Consider the following 26,844-nt stretch of genomic DNA (forward strand, 5'->3'; position numbering starts at 1 on the left):
AAGAGTCTCATCTCATGAATGCGATATTCCATTTTTTCCTTGAGTTCTTGAAGAAACTACTTCAACTTTGAAAGAGTCACCAAAGTTGAGTCCAAACGAAATATGAATTCTAAAGTAGTTACAAAGAGAAATGAGTACCTTGCAAGCAGAATCAAATCCAAAACTTGTGGGACCTCTTTGCATTTGAGATCACCATCAATAGTTTTTGGGCAACCAATCACTCGGGTTTCAAATTCTTACTCCTAATTTGAAAACAACAGAAGAAGGGGAATATAAATAACAGAGTCTTGCACACAAAAAAAATGGTACCCTAGAGTAATTAATTACTCAACCTTATATTTCTGCAATAAAAATAACATATAATAGCTTATCCATATATGACAATGAGAGTGAAGAAAGAGAGAGCAAAAAGGAGGGAGGCAATAAACAAATTTCATAGTTCTGAAAAATACCTAAAGTTTTCAGCGAGGAGACAGCATTTGTGTTGGAATCATCTCCACCAATTACAACAAGGCCATCCAGATCAAGCTTCTGAGCAGTTTCTTCCAGCTTGCTTAAACTGAAAATAGAACCGAACTGTCAATTAATGCCTTGACTACAACTAAGACGTCTCAAAATGAAAATTCTGGGAAGAAAGAGTTTCACCTGATCTAGAGTTTCAATCTTATCCCTCCCACTGCATATCATATCAAAACCACCCTGATAAAACAAAAATTCATTTAAATCAAGAATTGCATTCAAATGGCAATCACTTCGCATCGAGACCACACATATTCACACTAACAATTCTAACAACTGAAAGCTAGAAATCCCTTCAAGAAAATTAACCTGATTGCGATATGGGTAGATAAATTGTGCAGTCAGTTCTACATATTTACATTTCATGATCCCTGTAGGACACCCTTGAAACCATACAACGTGCTTCCTTTTACATGAACCTGTAGGTAATCTTCACCAAAATCATAGAAGCTGCTAATTAGCCACAACTTGAACAAAAAAGCAAACATTTATTCTTGATTTATAAATGTGGACACAATGAGACCCTACCAAATAGTCCAGAAATCACATTATGCCCTCCCAGTGCTTGGCCACCAAACTAGACAACTCCGATCTTCAATTTCTTATTCACCTGCACCGAACTGGAATCACTTGGCACCAACATTGCCGACTGTTGGCCGAAAAGATCAGGAAACAGCTTTGTGATATCATCTGCACGCACATATAACACAATTCAAACACTCTAAAACCTTAAGAAGTGGCAACTGGCCTCAAACGCATTCAGTAAAACTCAAGTTCCAAACAAAAGCGAGATTTACAATCATAAGCAAAACATAGTAAAAGAACAAACAAAACTCAATGCATGTCACTACTCTTCCTTTGAGACATCAATCAACTCAGTTACCAAACAGAGTATAAAAAAAAAACACGTTATGAAGGCTAAAAACTCCGAAACAAGAAGAGAATGTAAATGATCTATGGATAATAAACACCCGGATTGCCAGCGGCAGAGCTAGGAGGGCCATCGAGGATTTTGAAGGGGTTTTTGGGAATAGAGGGAAAAGGGAGAGGTTGATCGATACAGTGGGCTTGGACTTGGATATACACAGTAGAAACAAGGCCGATCTCCGACGGAGAAGATGCAATGACGAGGGAAACATCGGCATTAGCGATGAAAGGCGGAGACATTGGTAGGAGAGAAATGAAGATGAAAATGGGGAGATAGGTAGAGAAATGAAAGATTGAATCAATGAAAGAAGTGGAAAATTGAGTGTTCGACAAGGTCGAGAAGATGAAGGACTTGACTAGAATAAGAGGAAAGAGCTTGTGGACAAAATGGATAACACTCTAAGAAGGGATTTTGATGCTCCAAAAGCTCCATATGAGTCCCTGATGTGAGGATTTGGCCAGCAAGAGACTAAAATTTTTATGGCTAAAACAACGAGAGAGAGGGTTTCAATGAAACGAAATTTTTCATTGAAAAAATGAAAAGAGATATTTGGTCTCCAAGCGAATGTAACAATTTAGTCTACTTTAAAACACATTTGGTCTCCACGAAATTAATCAATTTGCATACAGATAAAGACCTCCACCAACATTTGATGAAAACCCAACCTTAGCAAAAAGAAAAGGCTTAAAACATAAATCCCAACCAAAAACACCTGGAGACTCTAGTGGAAAAGGGACAACCAAGGTAAATGTTTAGAACTCGGCTATGCTACACAAAACTTGCCAATTCAGGCCTAAGACATATGGGAGGTTTTTTGCAAGACGTGGAAGGCATTAATAGTTCCCAAAGAACCAACCAAGAAAATAAATGAACTTTCTATGGGATTTTTAGTTTCCACCAAGAAGTGAGAACGTAAGAATACCAAAACAAATAAATAGGCACTTGAGCTAGATTTTACAAAGACTAATTCAAGTGTGACATAATATTTGAGAAAGACTAATTCAAATATTTTTTTAAACAAGGATAAAATAAAGAGCTAGATTTTAAGATAGAAAAAGCAAGATTTAGAGTTAATATGTGACTAAATCACTCAAATTTAATAGCCTGAAGGTAAAAGACTACTACAACTTTTTCATACCTTTTAGTGTGTTCTTCTACTCCGTAACTTGAATTGGGGACAAAAATGAAGTGATTCAGCCTAGCAAAAAAGTACATGATTAACTAACCAAATACAACAGTCGTAACAATTTTTTATATTGTTTAAACTAACATCCACACTAATGATACACACACGCAACACTAATGACCAAGTTACTTTACTAATATTTCAATATTTTAGCTTTAATGACATTTAGCTATAAACTAAATAATAATACATGAAGTATCAAATTTTAACAAAGGGCAAACAAAAAGAGAGAGAAATAGAAGAAAGGAGTATCAATGGAAATGAGATGAAGAAAACAGAAAAACAAAAAGATATTGAGATACAATCATATGAAAGGAGAAAATTAAGCAAGAGATGGAGAAGATAGACGGAGAAACAGAGATAAAAAAAAGAAAGAAAAAGGAGAAAGAAGGACAAGAAGAAAGAAATCAAGTGAAATACCATAAGATGGAGAGAGAAAGAACTAGCCCTTCGTTTCGCCAACAAAGAAGTCATCTTTGACGATTTCTCATTCCTTCTTTACCGAGCCGCCTCTCTTCGCCATTCGAAGTACTACCTCTGCCTTCCCTTTCGAGAACATACCCAGGAGCCCTCCTTTTCCAATAATTAAAAAAAATACCATAAAGCTTCGTCTGTGATTTTGTCGGCCGGCCCTTTACAAGACAATACTGAGCAAAAATATACACCAACAAAATAGACATTACAATGAACTTAACACATTCCTAATAATTCATGTAAGAATGGAAACTACAAAGAAGTTAGATATCTCACTTCCAACTATGGAATTTGACCCGAGACTTAATTAAAATATCTTATCCAAATTCTGAAAAATAGGTTCGATTTTATTCCATTTGGTTGTGTAAGATACCTATATCCAGATCACCTACTCCATTCTTCTTTTAGATTTGAACTTGCATAATCAATGGTAGGATTCGGATCTGACCTCCTCACATGACAAATGGAGCGGCGTGAATTATAATATAAGACTGGGAAGGAGATTAAAGGAAACGACATTTGCTCTAGAAAGAGATCATATTACCATCTAGTTCCACCATTGTCTTCTTGATCACAGGCTTGAACTTACTTGCCAAACGAATTCTACCTTTAGAAAGAGATCATCAAATGATAAATATTAAACTAGACTTCATGAAGATGTTCTATCAATCCAAAGCCTTTCAAAATTGTTAAGAGAAAAGATACTCCACTTTTATCCTTCTTTTTCTGATCTTACATGCACCTTGACTAGTCTTTATAGTATTGTATAAGTAACTATTAAGTTATTTGGATACTCTAAAAAAGAAAAAAATAAATAAACTTTTAAGTCTCATCAACTAGAAAATTGTTGTCTTTTTAATATAGATTGGAGAGTTTTTTTCATCTTTCATTTTTATTCTTCTAGTGATCTCCATTTATTCTCATTTTGGCTGGATAATTGATACTCTGTTTATCATTTCCCTTCTTATTCTCCATAAAAAATATTCTATAAAAAAAATTATTAACGTGTTATTCAAGAAAACATGAGAACAGGAATGCACGTTTTCATGAAAAAATCATACCGTGTCTGCTCTCCACATCCATTAACGAAGTCAATGCAGTTTCGCCAGCCATCCAATCTTCAACAGAAGCAGCCAAATTTCCTACCCGGTATGCATAACTAGTAAGTAATAGAAATGAGGAAAAAATCTATGGAGGAAACTGATATCAAGAAAAAGAATGAAAGGTCAAAAGGTTAGAGACTAAAATGATCAGGAGGTACAAGAAGTGGGACAGACAGATCGATGATATTGGTCCAGTTTTTCCACTCTGGAGGAGAGCTCCAGCAGTGTAACCCAAAGCATAGCAATAAGTTGAATCAAAGTTCGTGGGTAAACCACACATCCCTTCGTACCTATAAGTCAAAAGAAGAAATAAACAGAGATAACACACAGAGCACTAACCAGCAAAGTACAATTTTTTTCGTATCATCTCATGGCCATTCGCTCGTACCATTGGTAAGTTTACATTTGAAAGTCAAGTAGCTGTAAGCCTAACCCATCACTTGATTGGCCATTTTCTTTACGAGTTCATAATGCAAGTCTAGATACTTGATACCCCTAATTATCAAATATGAATTTAAAAGATCTTGATGCATTTACCAACATGCATGTTTTTGAGATCTCAACTGATTTGCCTACTACCCAAGTGCTAAATATAATATGTGTTAATCATTAAATTATTAAACAGGAGCGTTTAAGTAAAACAGCAAAAGTTCAAGCACGAATAAAATAAGTACCCAAAGAAATGTGACTGCCCCTTGAATTGGCCGCCCATTATATGCACCTTGTTGCCTTCTCTTTTCCAACTCAATTCCATGGAAAGACATGTATAAAACAAAAAGAAAAAACAATTACTTGGAATGGAGCGTTAAAGTAAAACAGCAAAAGTTCAAGCACGAGTAGTAAGTTTCATTTCCCATAATCTATCCTCATCTATAATATTTATTTTTCCATAACCTATCCTCATCTATAATATCATGGGCAAAAATTTTATTGAGTTCCGAAATAAGCTGTTGCACCTGTAGAAAGCGGGTTATAAATGATATCAGTTCAAGAATGACATATTGATCCCTTTAGACTCTCTCTTTAGACTCTCTCCCGAGTCTCTCTCGAGTAGCTCTTTAGACTCTCTTTAGGTTCTCCATTTTCTTTATGTTGTGCTCGACATCCCTTCAGAGCTACTCGAGAGAGAGAGTCTAAAGAAAGAACCTAAGATTTGAAAGAGCTAAGTTAGAATCTAGACTCGAGAGTGCAATGATTAGAACTGCATAAACAAAAGACAGGAACCTAGAGATAAATTCTTTTTGCCAACCTGCATCGCATGCATGCTAGAGATAGGTATGATATTATGTGGTCGCCTTATATGTGTATGTGTCATTTTTTCATCGCATAAATAAGAATAGAGGCTTATGTGTAGGTCCTATAGTCTTATCGCATATATCGCATGCGTTCTAGCATTAAAAGTCGTAGCATTCGCATCGAGAGATGATTTACTATTGTATGTGTGTTGTATGATCGCATAGCATGAACGCATCCTAAGAAGTGTTAGCCAAAACTCTTCTCAACCCATTCACCGCATACTTATCGCGTCTTCCGTTTTATAACTCTTTTCGAACTCCGCTGCATTTGTTTATTTTTATTACCACAAACAACATTCCCAATAACTACTTGATTTATTTGGTTACCGCAAATTCTTCTGAGAAATTACCACCGCATATTTTTTCCCAAGTCCCTGTGTTCGACCCTGGACTTACTAAGAAACTCAGTGGGGTTTACACTTGAATGCCACTGAGAAAACTTAAGTGCTCAACGCATTTTCATCCATAATTCCACCTCATAAAATAACGCATCAGGTGCCATGGATGGGCGGTGGAGCTAACTCTCCCGAGATCTAGCTCCGATCGTAGGCTTTGGTCGTTTCTCGGAATGGAAGAAGGAGATGAAGAATTCTCAAGCCTTCTTCTCATGCATTTGTCTGGATCGTAGGGAAAAACTCTAGATAAGTTGAGATTCTGCTCACCGGCTTCTTTATATAGAGATTGGATTGCCGACAGCATTAATGGACTGCTCTGATTCTGACATTCGCGACGCGTTAGTCCTTTCTAAATCTCTGCTGCTAATGGCGTAGTAGGTGAAATGTCAACATCAGTTTTTTATTTTCCCAAGATGTACGTTGATGCGTTCATTCCACCAACCTTGCGTTGATCCCTCTATTATGCGTTATCGTGTAGCCGCAATCTTGCAGTGACCGCATTCGCTTAATGCCGCAACTTCGACACGGTGATCGCAATCGCTTGATGAGCGCAACTACCATGCGATGGACGCATGCCTCGCCTTCATTTTGGCTTGCCCCCACATGTGTCATGCGGACATCCAATTACGAGCAAGACGCTCTTTCTCAAAGTAGACTCATACATACTTAGCAGCGGAATTGCGGTCATTTGTTTATGCGTTGATCCTGGCGACTTACTTTCGTTTTGGCTTGCCCCCACGTGTGTCTTGCGGACATCCAACTACAGGTATGTGTCATTCACAACTTAACTCTTATCAACATGTGTTTCTCCATTGCGTTGGCAGTGGAGTTGTTATTCTAATTTTCCTTTTTTTCTTCATATAGCTAAAAATAGCAAGGTTGAAAATAAATACCTCACCCCAAAATTTAAAATGCGGCAATGTCCTCCTTGCCAATAGATTGAAAGAAGTCATGCGATGTTCTTAAGAAGTTTGGTAAAGGATCAATTTGAAAGAAACCTAGCAGACCACTAACTTTTAGAAACATTTCTTGAGGTGATTGTCCTAAAAATAAGTTGACTCTAGTATATATATAAAAAAAAAAAAAAATAGATGCATGTGATTCATCATTGAAATCATAAATGGCAAAGAGAAAGCATGCGGCGACTTACTAAATTTATCAATGTTAAATGATTGCGGTAATCAAACAGGATGCGGTGATAAAACTTTCAAAATTAAAATACGATGCGATGGTGCAGAATTTGGAATAGAGTGAAGGAAAAATACAACCCCAAAATTTGCGCTGTCGTCGGCATTGTCTGTCGATGCCTCCTTCTTTGCGGCGATCTTCCTTTGCATTGCATCAAAGAAAACATTGAGAGGGTAATGATAATAATAAGGTAGTTGTATCTTCATGCGGCGCCTCCGCAATCGTGTGCCTTGATCGTTTGCAAAGAAAACATTGAGAGGGTAATGATAACAATAAAAGAAAGTTAGCAAAATTTTTCTCGCCCTTTTTTTTTTTTTGAAAGAAGTAAAAGCAAATATATGATAACAGGTAATAATAAGGTGATGAAAGTTCATGAAGTATTGATGCAGAAAAAGGATATTAAAAAAGAATGCATCCGTGATGAGGTCTTCACATAGTAGCTCAGGGACTACTTATTCCAAGCTGGGCCTTTCACGTCCACGGTGGCATTTTCTTCTTCTCTCGTTCTTCCAGAATCTTGACTGTTTTAATCCGGAGCTTTTCTCAATTGATGTTTATTATGATTTCCTCTTTGTACACATTACCAATCATTTTTGAATATATCTGCATAAACATCAGCAGAGCCTATTAAGAGTCTCATCTCATGAATGCGATATTCCATTTTTTCCTTGAGTTCTTGAAGAAACTACTTCAACTTTGAAAGAGTCACCAAAGTTCAGTCCAAACGAAATATGAATTCTAAAGCAGTTACAAAGAGAAATGAGTACCTTGCAAGCAGAATCAAATCCAAAACTTGTGGTCACCTCTTTGCATTTGAGATCACCATCAATAGTTTTGGGCAACCAATCACTCGGGTTCAAATTCTTACTCCTAATTTGAAAACAACAGATAGAAAGGGAATATAAATAACAGAGTCTTGCACACAAAAAATGGTACCCTAGAGTAATTAATTACTCAACCTTATATTTATTTCTACAATAAAAATAACATATAATAGCTTATCTATGACAATGAGAGTGAGAAAGAGAGCAAAAAGGAGGGAGGCAATAAACAAATTTCATAGTTGTGAAAAATACCTAAAGTTTTCAGCGAGGAGACAGGCATTTGTGTTGGAATCATCTCCACCAATTGACAAGGCCATCCAGATCAAAGCTTCTGAGCAGTTTCTTCAGCTTGCTTAAACTGAAAATAGAACCGAACTGTCAATTAATGCCTTGACTACAACTAAGACGTCTCAAAATGAAAATTCTGGGAAGAAAGAGTTTCACCTGATCTAGAGTTTCAATCTGATCCCTCCCACTGCATATCATATCAAAACCACCCTGATAAAACAAAAATTCATTTAAATCAAGAATTGCATTCAAATGGCAATCACTTCGCATCGAGACCACACATATTCACACTAACAATTCTAACAACTGAAAGCTAGAAATCCCTTCAAGAAAATTAACCTGATTGCGATATGGGTAGATAAATTGTGCAGTCAGTTCTACATATTTACATTTCATGATCCCTGTAGGACACCCTTGAAACCATACAACGTGCTTCCTTTTACATGAACTTGTAGGTAATCTTCACCAAAATCATAGAAGCTGCTAATTAGCCACAACTTGAACAAAAAAGCAAACATTTATTCTTGATTTATAAATGTGGACACAATGAGACCCTACCAAATAGTCCAGAAATCACATTATGCCCTCCCAGTGCTTGGCCACCAAACTAGACAACTCCGATCTTCAATTTCTTATTCACCTGCACCGAACTGGAATCACTTGGCACCAACATTGCCGACTGTTGGCCGAAAAGATCAAGAAACAACTTTGTGATATCATCTGCACGCACATATAACACAATTCAAACACTCTAAAACCTTAAGAAGTGGCAACTGGCCTCAAACGCATTCAGTAAAACTCAAGTTCCAAACAAAAGCGAGATTTACAATCATAAGCAAAACATAGTAAAAGAACAAACAAAACTCAATGCATGTCACTACTCTTCCTTTGAGACATCAATCAACTCAGTTACCAAACAGAGTATAAAAAAAAAACACGTTATGAAGGCTAAAAACTCCGAAACAAGAAGAGAATGTAAATGATCTATGGATAATAAACACCCGGATTGCCAGCGGCAGAGCTAGGAGGGCCATCGAGGATTTTGAAGGGGTTTTTGGGAATAGAGGGAAAAGGGAGAGGTTGATCGATACAGTGGGCTTGGACTTGGATATACACAGTAGAAACAAGGCCGATCTCCGACGGAGAAGATGCAATGACGAGGGAAACATCGGCATTAGCGATGAAAGGCGGAGACATTGGTAGGAGAGAAATGAAGATGAAAATGGGGAGATAGGTAGAGAAATGAAAGATTGAATCAATGAAAGAAGTGGAAAATTGAGTGTTCGACAAGGTCGAGAAGATGAAGGACTTGACTAGAATAAGAGGAAAGAGCTTGTGGACAAAATGGATAACACTCTAAGAAGGGATTTTGATGCTCCAAAAGCTCCATATGAGTCCCTGATGTGAGGATTTGGCCAGCAAGAGACTAAAATTTTTATGGCTAAAACAACGAGAGAGAGGGTTTCAATGAAACGAAATTTTTCATTGAAAAAATGAAAAGAGATATTTGGTCTCCAAGCGAATGTAACAATTTAGTCTACTTTAAAACACATTTGGTCTCCACGAAATTAATCAATTTGCATACAGATAAAGACCTCCACCAACATTTGATGAAAACCCAACCTTAGCAAAAAGAAAAGGCTTAAAACATAAATCCCAACCAAAAACACCTGGAGACTCTAGTGGAAAAGGGACAACCAAGGTAAATGTTTAGAACTCGGCTATGCCACACAAAACTTGCCAATTCAGGCCTAAGACATATGGGAGGTTTTTTGCAAGACGTGGAAGTCATTAATAGTTCCCAAAGAACCAACCAAGAAAATAAATGAACTTTCTATGGGATTTTTAGTTTTCACCAAGAAGTGAGAACGTAAGAATAGCAAAACAAATAAATAGGCACTTGAGCTAGATTTTACAAAGACTAATTCAAGTGTGACATAATATTTGACAAAGACTAATTCAAATATTTTTTAAAACAAGGATAAAATAAAGAGCTAGATTTTAAGATTTAAAAGCAAGACTTAGAGTTAATATGTGACTAAATCACTCAAATTTAATAGCCTGAAGGTAAAAGACTACTACAACTTTTTCATACCTTTTAGTGTGTTCTTCTACTCCACAACTTGAATTGGGGATAAACATGAAGTGATTTAACCTAGCAAAAAAATACATGATTAACTAACCAAATACAACAGTCGTAACAATTTTTTATATTGTTTAAACTAACACCCACACTAATGATACACACACGCAACATTAATGACCAAGTTACTTTACTAATATTTCAATATTTTAGCTTTAATGACATTTAGCTATAAACTAAATAATAATACATGAAGTATCAAATTTTAACAAAGGGCAAACAAAAAGAGAGAGATAGAAGAAAGGAGTATCAATGGAAATGAGATGAAGAAAACAGAAAAACAAAAAGATATTGAGATACAATCATATGAATGGAGAAAATTAAGCAAGAGATGGAGAAGATAGACGGAGAAACAGAGATAAAAAAAAAAAAAAAAAAAGGAGAAAGAAGAAAAGGATAAAGAAAGACAAGAAGAAAGAAATCAAGTGAAATACCATAAGATGGAGAGAGAAAGAACTAGCCCTTCGTTTCGCCAACAAAGAAGTCATCTTTGACGATTTCTCATTCCTTCTTTGCCGAGCCGCCTCTCTTCGCCATTCGAAGTACTACCTCTACCTTCCCTTTCGAGAACATACCCAGGAGCCCTACCCGACGAACAAACAATTAGTCGCATGCCTCGGGATCTCAGAGTCAATACCAGCGGATCTTCTCGCAAGTATTTAGAATATTGACCATGATAGCAATGCTGACATTCTCACCTACCACGTTAGACGATAACGACTTATCAGAGTGGGAATTCCACCTCCATATTTCACCTTGATTCTTCATCGAAGCTTCGCCGAAGCAAGAGTCTAAAAGGGCTTTCTGCATTCATCCAACCATTATATCACAAGCAGCCTCAACATTCATCTGTGAGAAGCAAGAGATTACTAACAACTGCCCTTCACCTTATTTCTCTATCTTCTTAGTTGTTGTAGCCTTTTGTTTAAGAGATAGTTCATTTGTGTATTCAACAACTATTTTAATATCATCATGTTCACTTTCATCATCTTATCTATCCTCACTTTGGCTTTATCTCTTGTCATAAGTAACTAATTCTAATGGGGTAAGGGTGAAGATTAATATCATGATCTAAGTAGAATTTGTGGAAGTTATTTTGTTTGCTTAATATATGAGTATTAAAATGATTGCCTATGAGTACTCAATGAGTCATGTAGACTAACAACCTGAGACGGAAAGTAGTTGTGGATCTCATTAAGCAAAGCAAGAAATATTTGTCAACCCCGAAGCTTATTTTCTCTACTTGTGTATGTTATATAAGATTAAGTGTAAGTTAATACTAGGTTGTAGGGAAAGCTTGAGGATGCTAAGGAAGGAAAGAAAAATGATTTCAAGTGTTGATTACTAAGGGCTCTCGGGTGCTAAGTGAAAGAAGTGTAAGTTAATACTAGGTTGTAGGGAAAGCTTGAGGATGCTAAGGAAGGAAAGAAAAATGATTTCATGTGTTGATTACTAAGGGCTCTCGGGTGCTAAGTGAAAGAGTAAGAAGCCTTGGTTAAGGAGAGAAATTTTGACTAAGTGTTGAAGGTCATGATGCATTGACGGTCATGCTGAGGTGTGCGATGGCCTAAGCATCTTAAGGTTAAGATGAAAGCTAGTGGTGTGAAGAAGAACATTGGCTAAGTGTTGGCCGAGAAGATGATGCCATGCGTTGAGCCTGGGCTATGCACTAGTCGAGCCTCACGTTGAGGTTAGTTGGGCAAGGACGCGCGCATGGGCGAGAATGCCTTAAGCGATGCGGCTTGTGCGTGCATTGGTGTGCAATGGTCGGGCAAGGATGTGTGTAAAGTAGGCCCATGCGATGATCTTGAGACTAGGCATCGGGTGCGAGTAAGGGCGCTGAGACGTGCACTAGCTAAGAGGTGTATGTGTCCAAGTAAAGCCATGCGTTGGTAAGAGTTAGTAAGCTATGTGTTGGTGATTAGGGGAAGCTTTTCAGCTTAATCACCGATTGTAGTGGCCAGTTGTCGAGATTAGAAGGTTTAATGTTGACTTAGTGGGATAGGTGGCAGCCTAAGTGTAATTAAGGTCATGCATCTCTTAATCTAAAAGGGAAGCCTCAGTTCAAGAACTTGGTTTGGACAATTCTCTAGTGTTAAAGGGGTGATTCCACAGCCATTTGAAGGCTTGAGGAGTGTAGATGAAGCTATGAGGTTGCTGGAAGGAAATTCTTAAGAATTCGAGTTGACATCAGAAGATTTCCTCAAGAGGTCAAGCTCTCAGGTGATTCTGAGCAGGGTGTGAAGATTGAAAAATTCTGACCATATCGTGAAGAATTTGAAGCTCAAATTTTAAGGTAAGTAAGTTAAGACAATTTTAAACAAGTTTGTAGAAGGAAATTTCCCAAAATAATGTTTGGAAAAATAAGTAAATTCAGCTTGAAGTTGAATTTGTATTTTTGGGTTGAATAAGCATGTAGCTGGAACAGTTGAGCACGCAGGCAACTCAACCGGGAAGGCTACAGATGCGCGCAAAGGCAGAATGACGCAAGGCGTTGCATGGGTGTGTACGCTAGGTTGCGCACGAGGGTTGTACAAGTGTGCGCGCGAGGCGCTGCATGCAAAGGTTGAGTATGCATTGATGCGCGTAGTTGCGTTAAAAGACAAAATTTACTCCTCGTGCTTAGAAATATGTCTTCGTTGGCTATCCTCTCCATCAACGTGGGTATAAGTGTTCTCATCCACCCTCCCACAAGTATTTTATTTCGATAAATGTCACCTTTCAAGAGGATCAACCCTTCTTTTCTATTAGTCATTTTCAGGGGGAGAGCTCTAATGAAGAGACTAATTGGCCCCCGTCTTCGATCTTTTCTGATTCCTTTCCTGATCCTATCTTGAATATTACCGACACTGTCACTGTCTTACCTACCAAATAGGTCCATGGATAACATACTATAGGAAGAATCTCAAGAAGGAAATTGTGCCACCTATTGTTTCTCCGGTAACGATCTATGAGTACGACCCAACATTAGCCCAAGGTACTCATACTTTTGTCTTTAATAACCTCGATATTTGTGTTGAGAATGATAATGATGCTCATACTCGTCTCTAATAATATTGGTATTTGTGCTAAAAATGATGTGTACTGTGGAAGAAAATCGCAAAACTAATGATTGTACCAAGAAAGTTGTGGCTGATATGGCTGGAAATAAACAAGTTGAAGCAACTATTCCAAGTAAGAAATATTGAGGTTCTACAAGATGATAGTTAAGCTCAACAATCTCAAACCAGCTCAACTGAAGCTCGTTATGAAAATCATTGGAAGAACTTTCTAAGTCAATCCAATCATGAGGCAATCATTATGCCTCAGGGACCAATGACAAGAGCTAAAAAACTTGAAGAGGGATTAAACGCTTGCTTCCAAGCTAAATTTCCAGCCCATCACGAAGAGTTGCAACCCTTGAAGCTCCAAGAGTCACTTGGGCACCCAAAAGTCCTAATGAATCTGCAAAATTCAGATTCATCCCCGTGTTTAATGCTTGATGTATTAATTTATTTCAATGTATTTACATTTATTAAGGTTCAAGAGTTTTTGTTGAACCTAGTCAATTAAGTGAAAAATTGTGTCCTTTCAAGTTGTCTTTTCAATTAGTATAAATACCTATGTAGTTTGGTCATTGGAACACACTTGAGATTGAATGAAATTTCATTAGAGTTTTTGTCTCTCAAGCTTTATGCTTTTTCTTTGTATTTTTGTGTTTAAAATGCATGTATTAGAACTTTCAATCTAGTTTGATCAATTAGATTGTGGAGAGTTCGACTTCTTAAAGTTAGTAACAAGTTCTCCTTTCTTCTTGATCATCGACCAATCTTCCAAGCCAAATATGTTTAGCTTTCTTGGGGTTGCTTATTAAATAGTTATTGGGGTTATTCTTATTATCGTTGTGGGCCCTCAATCACGTATGAGAACCCCTTTATTCTAGGTGAAACCTCACAACGATAATAAAAGTAACCCCAATTAACTATTTAGTAAGCAACCCCAAGAAAGCTAAACATATTTGGCTTGGAAGATTGATCGATGATCAACAAGAAAGGAAAACTTATTCCTAACTTCAAGAATTCGAACTCTCCACAATCTAATTGATCAAACTAGATTGAAAGTTCTAATACATGCATTTTAAACACAAAAATACAAAGAAAAAGCATAAAGCTTGAAAGACAAAACCTTTAATGAAATTCCATTCAATCTCAAGTGTGTTCCAATGACCAAACTACATAGGTATTTATACTGATGGAGAAGACAATTTGAAAAGACACAACTTTTCACCTAATTGACTAAATTCAATAAAAACTCTTTGAGGACATACATGAACCTTAATAAATGTAAATACATTGAAATAAATTAATACATCAAGCATTAAACACGGGGATGAATCTGAATTTTGCAGATTCATTAGGACTTTTGGGTGCCCAAGTGACTCTTGGAGCTTCAAGGGTTGCAACTCTTCGTGATGGGCTGGAAATTTAGCTTGGAAGCAAGCGTTTAATCCCTTTTCAAGTTTTTTAGCTCTTGACATTGGTCCTTGAGGCATAATGATTGCCTCATGATTGGATTGACTTGAAAAGTTCTTACAATGATTTTCACCACGAGCTTCAGTTGAGCTGGTTTGAGATTGTTGAACTTCACTTTCATCTTTTAGAACCTCAATATTGCTTACTTGGCCAACTCCTTATGATTGTCACTATTTGCTTATCAGAATGGAACTCTACGCTAGAGACTAAGTGTGGAATTTCTAATGGAAGGTCAGATAGAGTAAAAGGTGGAGATTCCTCCCTTGATCTTCCTATTGCCTTAAGAAAAAGAATCAAGTCCTGCCTTAAGCACCCAATGCGGAGTTATCTGTCGTATGGTAACCTTTCACCTGAGTTCAGAGCTCTTACTACAAGTCTATAAACAGTAACGATACCAAATAATTTATAAGTAGCAATGGAAATCCCCGAGTGAAAAACTACAATTATGGAAGAAATGAGGGCTCTTGAGAAAAACAATACTTGGGATCGTCTGTCTCTTCCTAAAGAGCATAAGACGGTTGGATGCAAATAGGGGTTCACCATAAAGTACAAGTCTGATGGGACGCTTGACAGTTATAAGGTCAGGCTAGTTGCTAAAGGATTTACTCAGACCTTTGGAATAGACTACTCTAAGACTTTTTCTCTGGTTGCAAAACTAAACACAGTTCGACATGGTTGTGAACAAAGACTGGCCTTTCCATCATCTAGATGTGAAAAATGCATTTCTCAATGGTGAGTTAAAAGAGGAAGTCTACATGAGTCCTCCAGGTTTTGAAGCTCAGTTTGATCACGAAGGGTGTAAGCTAAGAAAGTCATTATACAGATTAAAATAGTCTCCAAGAGCGTGGTTCGACAGGTTTACTACCTTCGTTAAATCTCAAGGTTATACTCAGGGACACTCTGATCACACTCTGCTTACAAAAAGGTCAGTGTCAGGAAAGAGTGTCGTTCTCATTGTATACGTGGATGATATTGTGTTATCCCGATGATACTACAGAGATTGACAGACTGAAAAAGAAAATGGCTAAGGAGTTTGAGATTAAAGACCTCGGAAGATTCAAGTACTTTCTTGGGACGAAAGTAGCACGATTAAAAGAGGGAATTTCAGTCTCTCAACAGAAATATACACTTGACTTGATAAAAGAAACAAGTATAACTGGATGCAAAGTTGATAACCCCGTAGAAGTCAATACCAAGCTTGGCGACTCTATTAACTTTCCTGTTAATAAAGAAAGATATCAATGTTAGTAGGGAAACTAATTTACCTATCCCATACTAGACCAGACATATCCTACGTCGTTAGTGTGGTAAGCCAGTTTATGCAAGCACTATGAAGAGCATATGAAGGTTGTTGAACGCATCCTAAGATATTTACAAACTACTCCCAGTAAGGGTTAGATGTTCAAGAAAACTGATAAACGAGGTATCTCACTTATACTGACACTGACTGGACAGGCTCTATTGTAGACAAAAAGTCACATTTGGGTACTGTACCTTTTTGTGGGGAAATCTTGTCACTTGGAGAAGTAAGAAACAAATGGTGGTTGTTAGAAGCAGTGTTGAAGCAGAATACATGGCTATAAGTCTGGGAATATGTGAAGAAATCTGGTTAAAGAAAGTTTTGTCAAACCTGTGTCGGGATTGTGATCATCTGATGAAGCTCTACTGTGACAACAAAACTGCAATAAGTATAGCAAATAATCTGGTTCAAGATGATAGAACCAAACACGTTGAAATCGATAGACACTTCATCAAAGAAAGATTGGACAGTGACAGTATCTACATTCAATACATCTCTTTCGGTCAACAGGTCACAGACATCTTCATAGACAAAAGGACTTAACAGACAGAGTTTTGATTTTTGTGTCAGCAAGTTAGGTCTTACTAACATCTATGCCCCAATTTGAGAGAGAGTGTTGAAAATAAAAAAGGACTTCACTTTTGAACCCTAAGGGCATTTTAGTAGTTTCATCTTACCCTAGTCTGTATTAGGGTTTCCTACATCTCTATTTATATTTGTGCCCTGTTCTGTATGAAACATAGAAAATAATAATAAAAAGAGTGATTGCATCGTGGTTTTTTCTCCCTGTTCTAGGATTTTCCACGTAAAATGTTGTGTTCTTCTCTTCTCTTTGTTTCATCAAATAGGAACCTTCCCCTCTTGTATCAAACACTTTATTCATTCTAATAAAATATTCATAATCTTGATTCTTGGAGAGAATTCTCCTTTTATCTCCTTTAGGAGACATCAATTTGGTACCAGAGCATCCGTGGGCCAATATTGACTGCCGCCAGTGGAACTCCAAGAAACTCTTAGTGACGTCAATCACAAAAGGAAGCTTTGTGAGTTTTCCTCATTGTCGAACAACTAACATCTAATTAGGAGGAACCCTTGAAATTCCAAGAAAGAAAGAAGAAACCGAGGATTTATCAAGATTTTGCAAGAATTGACTATTATCGATCAAAGAAGACGTCCAAGAAAAAAAAAATCAGCAGTTGGTATAGGCAAGAAAATAAAATTTACTTCCAAAAACAAAGTTGGAATTCTGACTCAAGTGGTTCAAAAGAAGAATTCCAACATACTAATTTTGTCCATGCTCGATTTTCTCAAAGCACCTATCATTATCCACATTGGAAATTTAATTCTAGTGATTCTAGTGACTCCAATGATGTTTCTAAGGCAATTTGGGGTGGGATAAGAAGGCAAAAATATCGAAAAAGGTCCAAAGATCCAATCAAACCCATGTTTCAAGATATCAACGTGAAGATTGGGAGTTAGATGAATTAAAGAATTATCAAGAATCATCAAGAATGGATTTTTACAGCCCAAGAAAAATGTTCAAGACACAAAATTACTCTTTTGGTTATGAAACACGATCACGAAAGGTTGATTCAAGAGAATCAATGGATGAGTCCTATACCCATCATGAGATTAAAACATATTAAAGAATCCACCAAAATGACTATTTAGATCCTGTAGCAGATATAAAGAAAACAATAAAATAAATCCAACGTTCGTTAGGGAAAATGAATCAACATATTGATCAACTATCAATTCATTTGCAAGAGTTCAAGAATGGATGAGAGCTCCAGTAGTGTAACCCAAAGCATAGCAATAAGTTGAATCAAAGTTCGTGGGTAATGGAAGTCTAGATACTTGGTATTCCCTAATTATCAAATATGAATTTAAAAGATCTCAATGCATTTACCAACATACATGTTTTTCAGATCTCAACTGACTTGCCTACTACCCAAGTGCTAAATAAATAATGTGTTATCACTAAATTATTAAACAGGAGCGTATAAGTAAAACAGCAAAAGTTCAAGCACGAATAGAATAAGTACCGAAAGAAATGTGACTGCCACTTGAATTGGCCACCCATTATATGCACCTTCTTGCCTTCTCTTTTCCAACTCAGTTACATGGAAAGACATGTATAAAACAAAAAGAAAAAACAATTACCTGGACATTTCCGTGTGGATCTCTTTCAAGCAACAATTGTTCTTGGATTGCTTGTGGAAAAAATTCAAAAAGGTGATGAGATTGAGTAGTAAGTTTCTTTTTCCATAACCTATCCTCATCTATAATATTTCTTTTTCCATAACCTATCCTCATCTATAATATCATGGGCAAGAATTTCATTGAGTTCCGAAATAAGTTGTTGCACCTGTAGAAAGTGAGCTATATATGATATCAGTTCAAGAATGACATATTGATCCCAAGAATCTTGGGTTTAGTGGATAGTGAGCATACAACCAAAAGAAATAAACACAATTATTTACAATAACAAAAGAAATACCTCCGGAATGAAGTCAATCAAACCCTCAGGAATAAGTACAACACCATAATTAATAACCAAGTTCAAAACATTTACTAATTACATCGATAATATAGTCTGTAACGTTTTTCAAGGTAAGCTTCTTAGCCGCAACCTGCAAAACACATTGTAAATTCGATGTACCCTATAAACTAAAGCTCTATTAATATATGAGTCAACATTCAAAACAAATTATTTTTTGTCTGGAAATTTTGTCGCCTGCATACATTCAAAACCAATAAATCTCTATGAGTCAACTACAACTAGGTGGTAGAGAACAAATTTTTCAAAGCTGACAAAAAAAGGCATCCGATATCACTTAGGCAATTGAATATGATATGGGATGTCAATCCTTAGTTCCATTACACCATATTAAAAGTTTCAACCTAATTCCATGAATCTTTTGTTTATCACAAATTTTTATCTTTACCCTAAGTTTTGTTTGATATTTACCATTCTATGTAAAAATGCAAGAAGATGAAATTCTGAAACAGGATATATTAACTGACTCAACAATTTCAATTTTCATGTTTACATGAGAGTATCTGTTGCAGAGATTATTAGTTATTACTGAGACAAAATCTAGTTCTCAAAGGGAATAAACAACCCTAGGGTTGCATGTGGAGGTAAATGCCCTTCTTGACAAAGATTTCTATCTGGTAAAGCATGTGGAGATAAATGTCCTCCTTGACAAAGGTTTCTATCTTAAGTAGTTTAAATAAAGCAGCTACCTTTTCTCCAATAATAATAATATTTGGATGAGTTTGCAAAGCACACTCTAGTGTGATGTGAGAAGCAGCACGACCCATAAGTCGTCCAACTGTGGATATATGTACACTGTTAATGCAATATGATAATAAACTTGAAACTTGAGTGAGAAAAAAAAGGTATCAACATCACAACAATAAAAAAGTACAATCTCACATTAGGTTAATAAAATTGAGTAGCCGTGAAGTGCTCTGTTTTTTACAGATGAGGCAACAAGATGGGCTTTATTATTGATATTATCTACTTATTTATAAATATATATTTTTAAAAAAGTGGACATAGCTGAACTTGAAATACTGGTAATGTCAATATTTCAGTTATTATGAACATGTCAGCACATCAGAACTATTTTTAGTTTCAATTTCATTAAGTAAAATGCTTACAGTGGTAATATTTTCCTGTAGATCGAGCATCAACCATCACATTACCAATCATTTCTGAATATATCTGCATAAACATCAGAAGAGCCTATTAAGCGTCTCATCTCATGAATGCGACATTCCATTTTTTCCTTGAATTCTTGAAGAAACTACTTCAACTTTGCAACAGTCACCAAAGTTGAGTCCAAACGAAATATGAATTCTAAAGCAGTTACAAAGAGAAATGAGTACCTTGCAAGCAGAATCAAATCCAAAACTTGTGGGGACCTCTTTGGATTTGAGATCACCATCAATAGTTTTTGGGCAACCAATCACTCGGGTCTTCATATTCTTACTCCTAATTTGAAAACAATAGAAAGAAGGGGAATATAGATAACAGAGTCTTACACACACAAAAAAAAAAAAAAAAAAACAGGAGCGTTTAAGTAAAACAGGAAAAGTTCATAATGGATTTGGCATATTTTCAAAACCTGATAACATAATGGATTTCTGATTTTCTCTTGCTTAAACAACCATACTAATGATGGTCTATGAATCCTTGAAGAATGCATATCCCACTCACTTTCAGTCACCAATTAGAACAATATTCTTTCGACTTCTGAACTGTAGGAAGTGTGGCAACTAGCATCAGCAACAGACCTACAAAACCCATATATATTCACCATTTGTGTGACCATAAATGGGTCATGGTATCCACATAGTAAGCCACTTTTGATGACAAGAATATACTGGAACATGCTAAACCATCTTCTCATCAACAAGTCTGGCAAAGAGGTATTCATGTGGTGAGTACATAGACAACAGATATATACCAAAAAGAGGATACAAGAAAGAAGAAACAAAAGTGTGTTACCTATCATCATGTAATGAACTTACATATAGTAACAACAAAACAGCAGACTAACAAGAAGAAAGATCTGAATCATTGGAGCTTTTCTGTCCAAGTAGAAACCAAAACAAGTTCCTCTTCAGTTACATTGATAGTTGCTAAAAGCCAAGGTAGTGTGTTGTACATACATCAAGAGCACAATTTTTCATTTCTTTGGTGATAGAGTTGTCCATGACAGTATTGACATGACTATATATATAGAACTCCTTGAGAAGGTATAAAGAATGTAAAAGTTGACCTGGTTGTGTTTCGAATGTACTAAGACGAAATAAAACTACATGTTCTAATACTTCTTGAATTGATGTTGCTAGATGTGGCACCCTATGAGATGGAGACTTCATAATCGTGACCAGGATTGCACGGGTTGTTGCAAATGTGTCTGGATGTATGCCCATCTCCCCAGTCACATTCTTACGGAGCATACTCGTCAAAATAAGAACTAGTTCTTCAATACGAGATACAACCACTACTCCAGGACACTGAGAAATGCATTTCAAAATGAGACCAAGTGTTTGGCTGTGAATTGGATGGAAAGGAACTTCAGCAACATGACCCAACACTAGAATTAGTGTTGCAAAACCGACCGCAAGCCTTTGATTGAAGGGCAATTCAGCTCTTGAAAGAAGATCAAGGGCCTGAAGACGCAAGCCCTTGTTAAGGGATCCTTACCTTCAGCAATGTGCAACTCATTTCATTATCCTAGAATTCGAAGTTTCTGGCATATGTTCTATTTTGAAAAAAGAATGTCTAGTTTTCATGTATTTAACAGCACAAAAATAGCTAGATATCTATGACCTTGACTAGTTTTCATGTATTTACCAACACAAAAATAGCTAGATATCTACGACCTTACTTGAACAGGAACTATTTTATAGGTTGTACATATGTGTCCTTGAGTTCTAAAAAAAATCGCTAGATGTCTTTATCTCTGACAGATTATGCTTGTTCAAGAATTTTCAAGACTACGATTAGGATTTGTTTCATAGGTTGTACATCTGTGTCCTTTCGATCTAAAAAAAATAGCTAGATATCTTTATCCCTGACAGATTATGCTTGTTCAGAATTTTCAGGACTACGATTGCTCACCTGAAAATCGTAATATCTCAAATACATAATCCACTATATTTTCTTCAACCAATAGTTGGTTTGGCTTGATGGAAGTGCCCTCTGAGGACAGATAACTAATTATTAGCTCCACAGTGTTAAGTTGGAGATCTTAGTCTGACGAAAGCAGAGGACCTTTGATAGAAACTTAAGAGTTGATATGCCATTGCAAAATTTTAGTCATTCAGGGCAGCGTTTGTTAATTTATTGGAAAAGAAGTCGATTAAAATCTTTGGATAAGTGATCTTATCTTGTTTACGGGATTGACTAATCAGAATTTAGAAACTTAGAGTTGAGCTAAGAAGTCGGTCGGGTAGATGAAAAGTCATCTGGGTATATCTTTTGGGGGTAGAATATCGAATTGAAACCTATAACCATACTGTAGATGCACAGCTATGTGGTTGAGCTGAATTTTGTAAAATGGTTCTTCAAGTCTGGAAAAAACTTGCACATGAACAAAATGTTTTGAGTTGCATTTTCTTTTAGCTTTTGCTTTCTTTCTTCAATATCCTGGCAAGCAACTTTGTTGGTGGAATGGCATATCCTAAGTCCGAGCTCAAATAGGTCGATTTATCTTGTTGCTTTGGAATTTCAAATTTTTTATTCATTTTGGGCCACTACTCTAATTGGGATTTAAGTAGTGAATAAACTTAATTTCTACTCCTTCCATAGAGTGTTTGAAAATTTTCTGTTATCGGCCTTGCCACAAGATGGTCATGGATCTTTCTATGGGGTTTTCATATTTTAGTTCATTTTATGCTGTTCTTGTACTGATAAAATTAATTTCTTTTGGGGCTGCTTAGTTATGATAAGCAGAGAGATTTATAATTTTCAATAAAGCTATGAGTTTACTACATTTAGAAAGGACTAATGCAGCTTTATTGTGTTTCAGGTTGGGCCTTGTTGCAACCATTAAGGTATGCAGTTTTCCATCCATTATGACATAATACCACGAGTATCCATTTCTTGTATTTTCTCAAAGCATTCAAGTTATTTGTCAGTATAGAATGATCATGTAGTATTCTCAAGGTTGGAAATAATTATGTTGCATAGCTTTTTTTTTAAACATTTATTCTAGTAGTGATGCACAATGAATGAATGAACATGAATAGTTAGATACAAATCAATACACATCAGATAAAAGAAGATGAGTATACAAATCAATACATCATTTTCAGTTTTCCATCCATTATGACATAGCTTTTCATAGCTTTTTTTTAAAACATTTATTCTGGTAGTTGTCAGTATACAAATCAATACACATCAGATAAAAGAAGATGAGAAATGAGAAACTGGGCTTCATTTGTACGCAAATGCAAACATTCAAAAATATCACCCAAACTCATGCACCACCAGCTACAAATTATAAACCAGAAAGAAGATTTAGCCATCATGTTCGGTCTAGGAAACGCAAAAAAAAGTGGTTTTGAAGAAGTTGACAAACCTACATAGTTCAATCGGACATCATCATTTTGAGTCTTCATGAGCGCCTCCAGAGATAGAAACAGAAGTTCTGGGCAAAATGCAGAGAGAATATCATTTTCAGTGCTATGGTTAGATGCATATTGAATTGTGGTCAATTTATATAGAACAAAGAGGATCTCTCCCCGTATCTCCTTGCTGCATATGAAGAGTAATTCAGAACTTGTCATAAAAAATGCATATGCGCAGTACAAAATAATTTGCTTCTTTCGAATTATTCAGTTTATCACCTTGGTAATTCAAGGCCTGGCACGAGATTTGACACGAGGCCATCGTTGTTCTTAATTTGGCCATGGAAATTTGTTGTCCGATAGTTTAAAGCTGTACAGATTTCTGAAGAAGCTGTACAGAAATCTGAAGAGTTTGATATTAGGTAATGTTTGTTTCCTTTGGTTGTTGTAGCATTATGAATTTATTGCTGTAACTTTCCTTTTCATTGTCATTTGTTTGGCTGGTTCGTTAAGTGTCCACTAAACTCTGAGAAAGTGGTCTGGCAGTAGTAGCCAATTTTTTACTCCTCCCCGAAATTTTTTTTTAAAAAAAAGTAAAAAACAAAACGAAGAAAAAACATGTGTAATTGGTTTCCTGCCTGTTGAAGTGAAATCAGTCTCTTATTAACTACAGGCAGACCTAAGCATTCTATAACAATGAAGCTAAAAGGAACAAATGGAAAAAGAAAAAAAATCACACTCCTTTGACAACGAAATACGCACGAATCTAGAACAGTAGAACAAACAAGATTACCATATTATACACCTGACGGCGGCTCCAAGACAACGCGCCAGAAGAAAGCCGATCCGAAACTCTGGCGATAAAGTCGTCGCAAAGAGATCCATCACCGTTAACTTCAGTAACATCGACGAACAAGATCAGTGACTTGGCGAGCAATGGCGTCATCGTCGAAGGAGCAGAGTGCGGCGACGAAGGGAGCGACAATGAAATGAGAATGGAAAGTGAGGAAGGTCTGGCCCTGTAACGGCGACGAAGGGAGCGACAATGGGAGAGAGGGGATCGGAGTAGGGTTTCAAAATTTTGGAGGAAGTACAACGTCTGAGGAGTAGGGTTTCAAAATTTTGGCCCGTTGAGTTTTGCTAATAAATAACAAACACTCTCCAGCTGGAAATTATTTTTTAAATATTTATTTATTTTTATCAAATTTATTGTCACTTTTATCAGCTTTTTTACTTTTTATTTTTTTGTTAGGAGAAAGCAGAGATTCAAATGGGGCTTGTCTGTGTTTTTATAGGAAGGAGAGAGAAAGAAAGAGAGGTGGTTTCTGGGGTTTGCTGCTGCAGGGAATGAGTAAGGGAAGAAAAAGGCAAAGATGGAGGATTATTATTCAACTAGGGATTCTTTTTAAATTATTTATTTAAATTTTGGAAACTTCAACTTATACTTATATGTATTTGTTTTTTTTATTTATTAATAATAATAAAGTATTTTTAATCCTTTCAAAATCACTCTTACGTTACTTTTACTATTAAGAGGCGGATGAGACCATAAGATTATAATAACTATCTCTTGTTACAGTAAATACTATTTCAAAATAACTATCTCTTATTAACTTTCTAATCTATAAAGTTGGCAGCTAAAAGTAAAATAGTAGTTGTGAAAATATTAAAGATGAACTAAATAAATGAAGGTCTAATGATCCAATTAGAATAAATTTGAACTAAGTTTGAAAAATTAGAAAATATAATACAATTCGAACTCAAAAAAAAATAAGGCTGGATTAGTGATAATAATGACCTTTTGACCATACCCTTTGTCTAAAAAATAATCACATACTTTTTTTCTTCAAATAATAATAATATATTTTCAAAAGTTGCATTTTAGTCTTCAATTATCATATTTATTGTTTCAAAACTAATCTCGAATGAGAAATTCTTTAGAATTTCAAATAGAAATCGAAATCCATAATGACGTAGTGATGACCTTAATTAATACGGTGGTCTAAATTTTGGTTCTAGATCGATATTACATCATTTCATCTATCGATTTTGTCCAACATTCTGAAGAATTTCTACTCATTGATATATTTTAAGGAAAAATACATATTTCTTTCCTCAATTTTGAAATAGTTTCAAAATGTTACATTTTTAGTCCTCAAGTTTTGAGTTTAGTTTTGAAATCCCTAACTAGGTTTCAAAATGTTACAATTTTACCACTGAGATTTAAGTTTTGTTTCGATTTGGTCTCTATATTTCAAGACTTATACTTTTAACCTCAATTTTTCATTAAATGCTCATTTTTAGTTATTGGCATTAATGTCTATTAATTAATTTAAAATAATTATGAAGTGAATTTAAAATTTAATACAGATAAAGATAGTAAAACTTAACTAATTGTAATTCTTTGTATTCTTTTAAATTAAGTAATAAACATTAACACCAAATACAAAAAGTAAGTAGCTAGTAAAAAATCGAGGTTAAAAATGTAAATCTTGAAACGTATGGATCAAATAAAAACAAATTTCAAATCTCAAGAGTAAAATCGTTACATTTTGAAACCTAAATCAAACTCTGTCCAGCTTTCTTGCCGCTCTCTCCACTCTCGCTCTCAAATTTTCTCTTCCGTCTCGCTCTCTCCAGCTTTCTCGCTCTCGCTCTCGCTCGCTGCTTAAGGCTTTTCATCGTAAGGGCTCTCGCTCCCGCTCCCGCTCACTCGCGCTCGCTCGCTTAAGGCTTTTCATCGTAACGGCTCCCGCTCTCGCTCTCGCTCCCGCTCCCGCTCGCTCCAGGTCTCGCTAAGTAGCCCTCTTTACTCTCGCTCTCTCTAACTTTCTCGCTACAATTCTCGCTCTCTCCAATTTTCCTTCAATCTCGCTCTCTCCAGGGATCTCGCTCTCTGTACTCTCGCCAGCCTCAATCTCGCTAGCATCGCTCGCTGGGTTTCTCGCTCTCCAATTCTTCAAATGCAAGGATTGCACAACTTTTATTCTAAAGATTTAGATTTAGCGATATTTTAATTCATAAATTTTCAAATCGACATTTTAACTCATAATCATAATGTTTGAATTTAATAGCATTTTAGTGACTTGTAAGGTTTTCAGTATCAATGTGGCTAATGAGAGCTAACGTGGCAATTTATTTTTAGATTTAAATTCTATTTTGGTCCTTAAGCTTTGTATCTTGTTTTATTTTTATCTTTAAACTTTCAAAAACATTCATTCTAGTTCATTTAATTTGGTCTCTACTATTAAAATTCTATTAACTCTTAAATAGAATAGTGAGATGACTTGTATTTTTTTACAATTATGTTACCAAATAAGTTAGTCATGCGAAAAAAATCTAGGGGTTCACATTTGAATTAGGTGGTAAAACGATTTTATAAGGCTTCGAGATTTTGGAAGTTTCACTATTTGAACGCGTTGGTCATTGACATTTTACTTTACATCCATATTGCTCAACCCATGTTGAATGTAATTTCATCTTTAAATAAAATTAATCCTTAAATGTTAACATAATATTAACTCCAATGACCATAATGAACACTTTATAAAAGTTCATGGACAAAAACAAATGTTCTTTAAAGTTTAGGACCAAAGTA

The 26,844-nt window shown here is 35.9% G+C and overlaps 1 protein-coding gene across 18 annotated transcripts; it reads right to left on the minus strand.

Moving 5' to 3' along the window:
- Positions 1–1,047: 1,047 nt before the first annotated feature.
- On the minus strand, positions 1,048–24,564 carry LOC150030824 (pyrophosphate--fructose 6-phosphate 1-phosphotransferase subunit beta-like). Of its 18 annotated transcripts, none has more exons than XM_090309403.1 (22): positions 24,040–24,517; positions 23,258–23,326; positions 20,291–20,583; positions 20,052–20,157; positions 19,824–19,887; positions 19,404–19,492; positions 18,655–18,787; positions 18,200–18,522; positions 10,778–11,147; positions 10,296–10,355; positions 8,759–8,920; positions 8,540–8,660; positions 8,357–8,410; positions 8,165–8,270; positions 7,856–7,958; positions 4,885–7,691; positions 4,369–4,500; positions 4,169–4,249; positions 3,481–3,714; positions 3,054–3,280; positions 2,586–2,645; positions 1,048–1,209 (listed from the first exon to the last, which is right to left on the minus strand). In XM_090309403.1, exons 4-7 carry the CDS (start codon positions 20,145–20,147, stop codon positions 18,704–18,706), a joined length of 333 nt encoding a protein of 110 aa, XP_090165529.1. In that variant the 5' UTR covers positions 20,148–20,157; positions 20,291–20,583; positions 23,258–23,326; positions 24,040–24,517; the 3' UTR covers positions 1,048–1,209; positions 2,586–2,645; positions 3,054–3,280; positions 3,481–3,714; positions 4,169–4,249; positions 4,369–4,500; positions 4,885–7,691; positions 7,856–7,958; positions 8,165–8,270; positions 8,357–8,410; positions 8,540–8,660; positions 8,759–8,920; positions 10,296–10,355; positions 10,778–11,147; positions 18,200–18,522; positions 18,655–18,703. The 18 variants fall into 18 exon arrangements, 5 of the variants coding, with proteins under 5 accessions (XP_090165529.1, XP_090165528.1, XP_090165526.1 ...); XM_090309402.1 differs by having other exon boundaries at positions 18,200–18,536; XR_016526492.1 differs by lacking the exon at positions 18,655–18,787 and having other exon boundaries at positions 19,404–19,509; positions 24,040–24,564.
- Positions 24,565–26,844: the final 2,280 nt, after the last annotated feature.

This window comes from Benincasa hispida, unplaced genomic scaffold, assembly GCF_027475165.1.
Source record: "Benincasa hispida cultivar pf3 unplaced genomic scaffold, pf3_genome.v1.1 HicScf163, whole genome shotgun sequence".
NCBI classification, from domain to species: domain Eukaryota; kingdom Viridiplantae; phylum Streptophyta; class Magnoliopsida; order Cucurbitales; family Cucurbitaceae; genus Benincasa; species Benincasa hispida.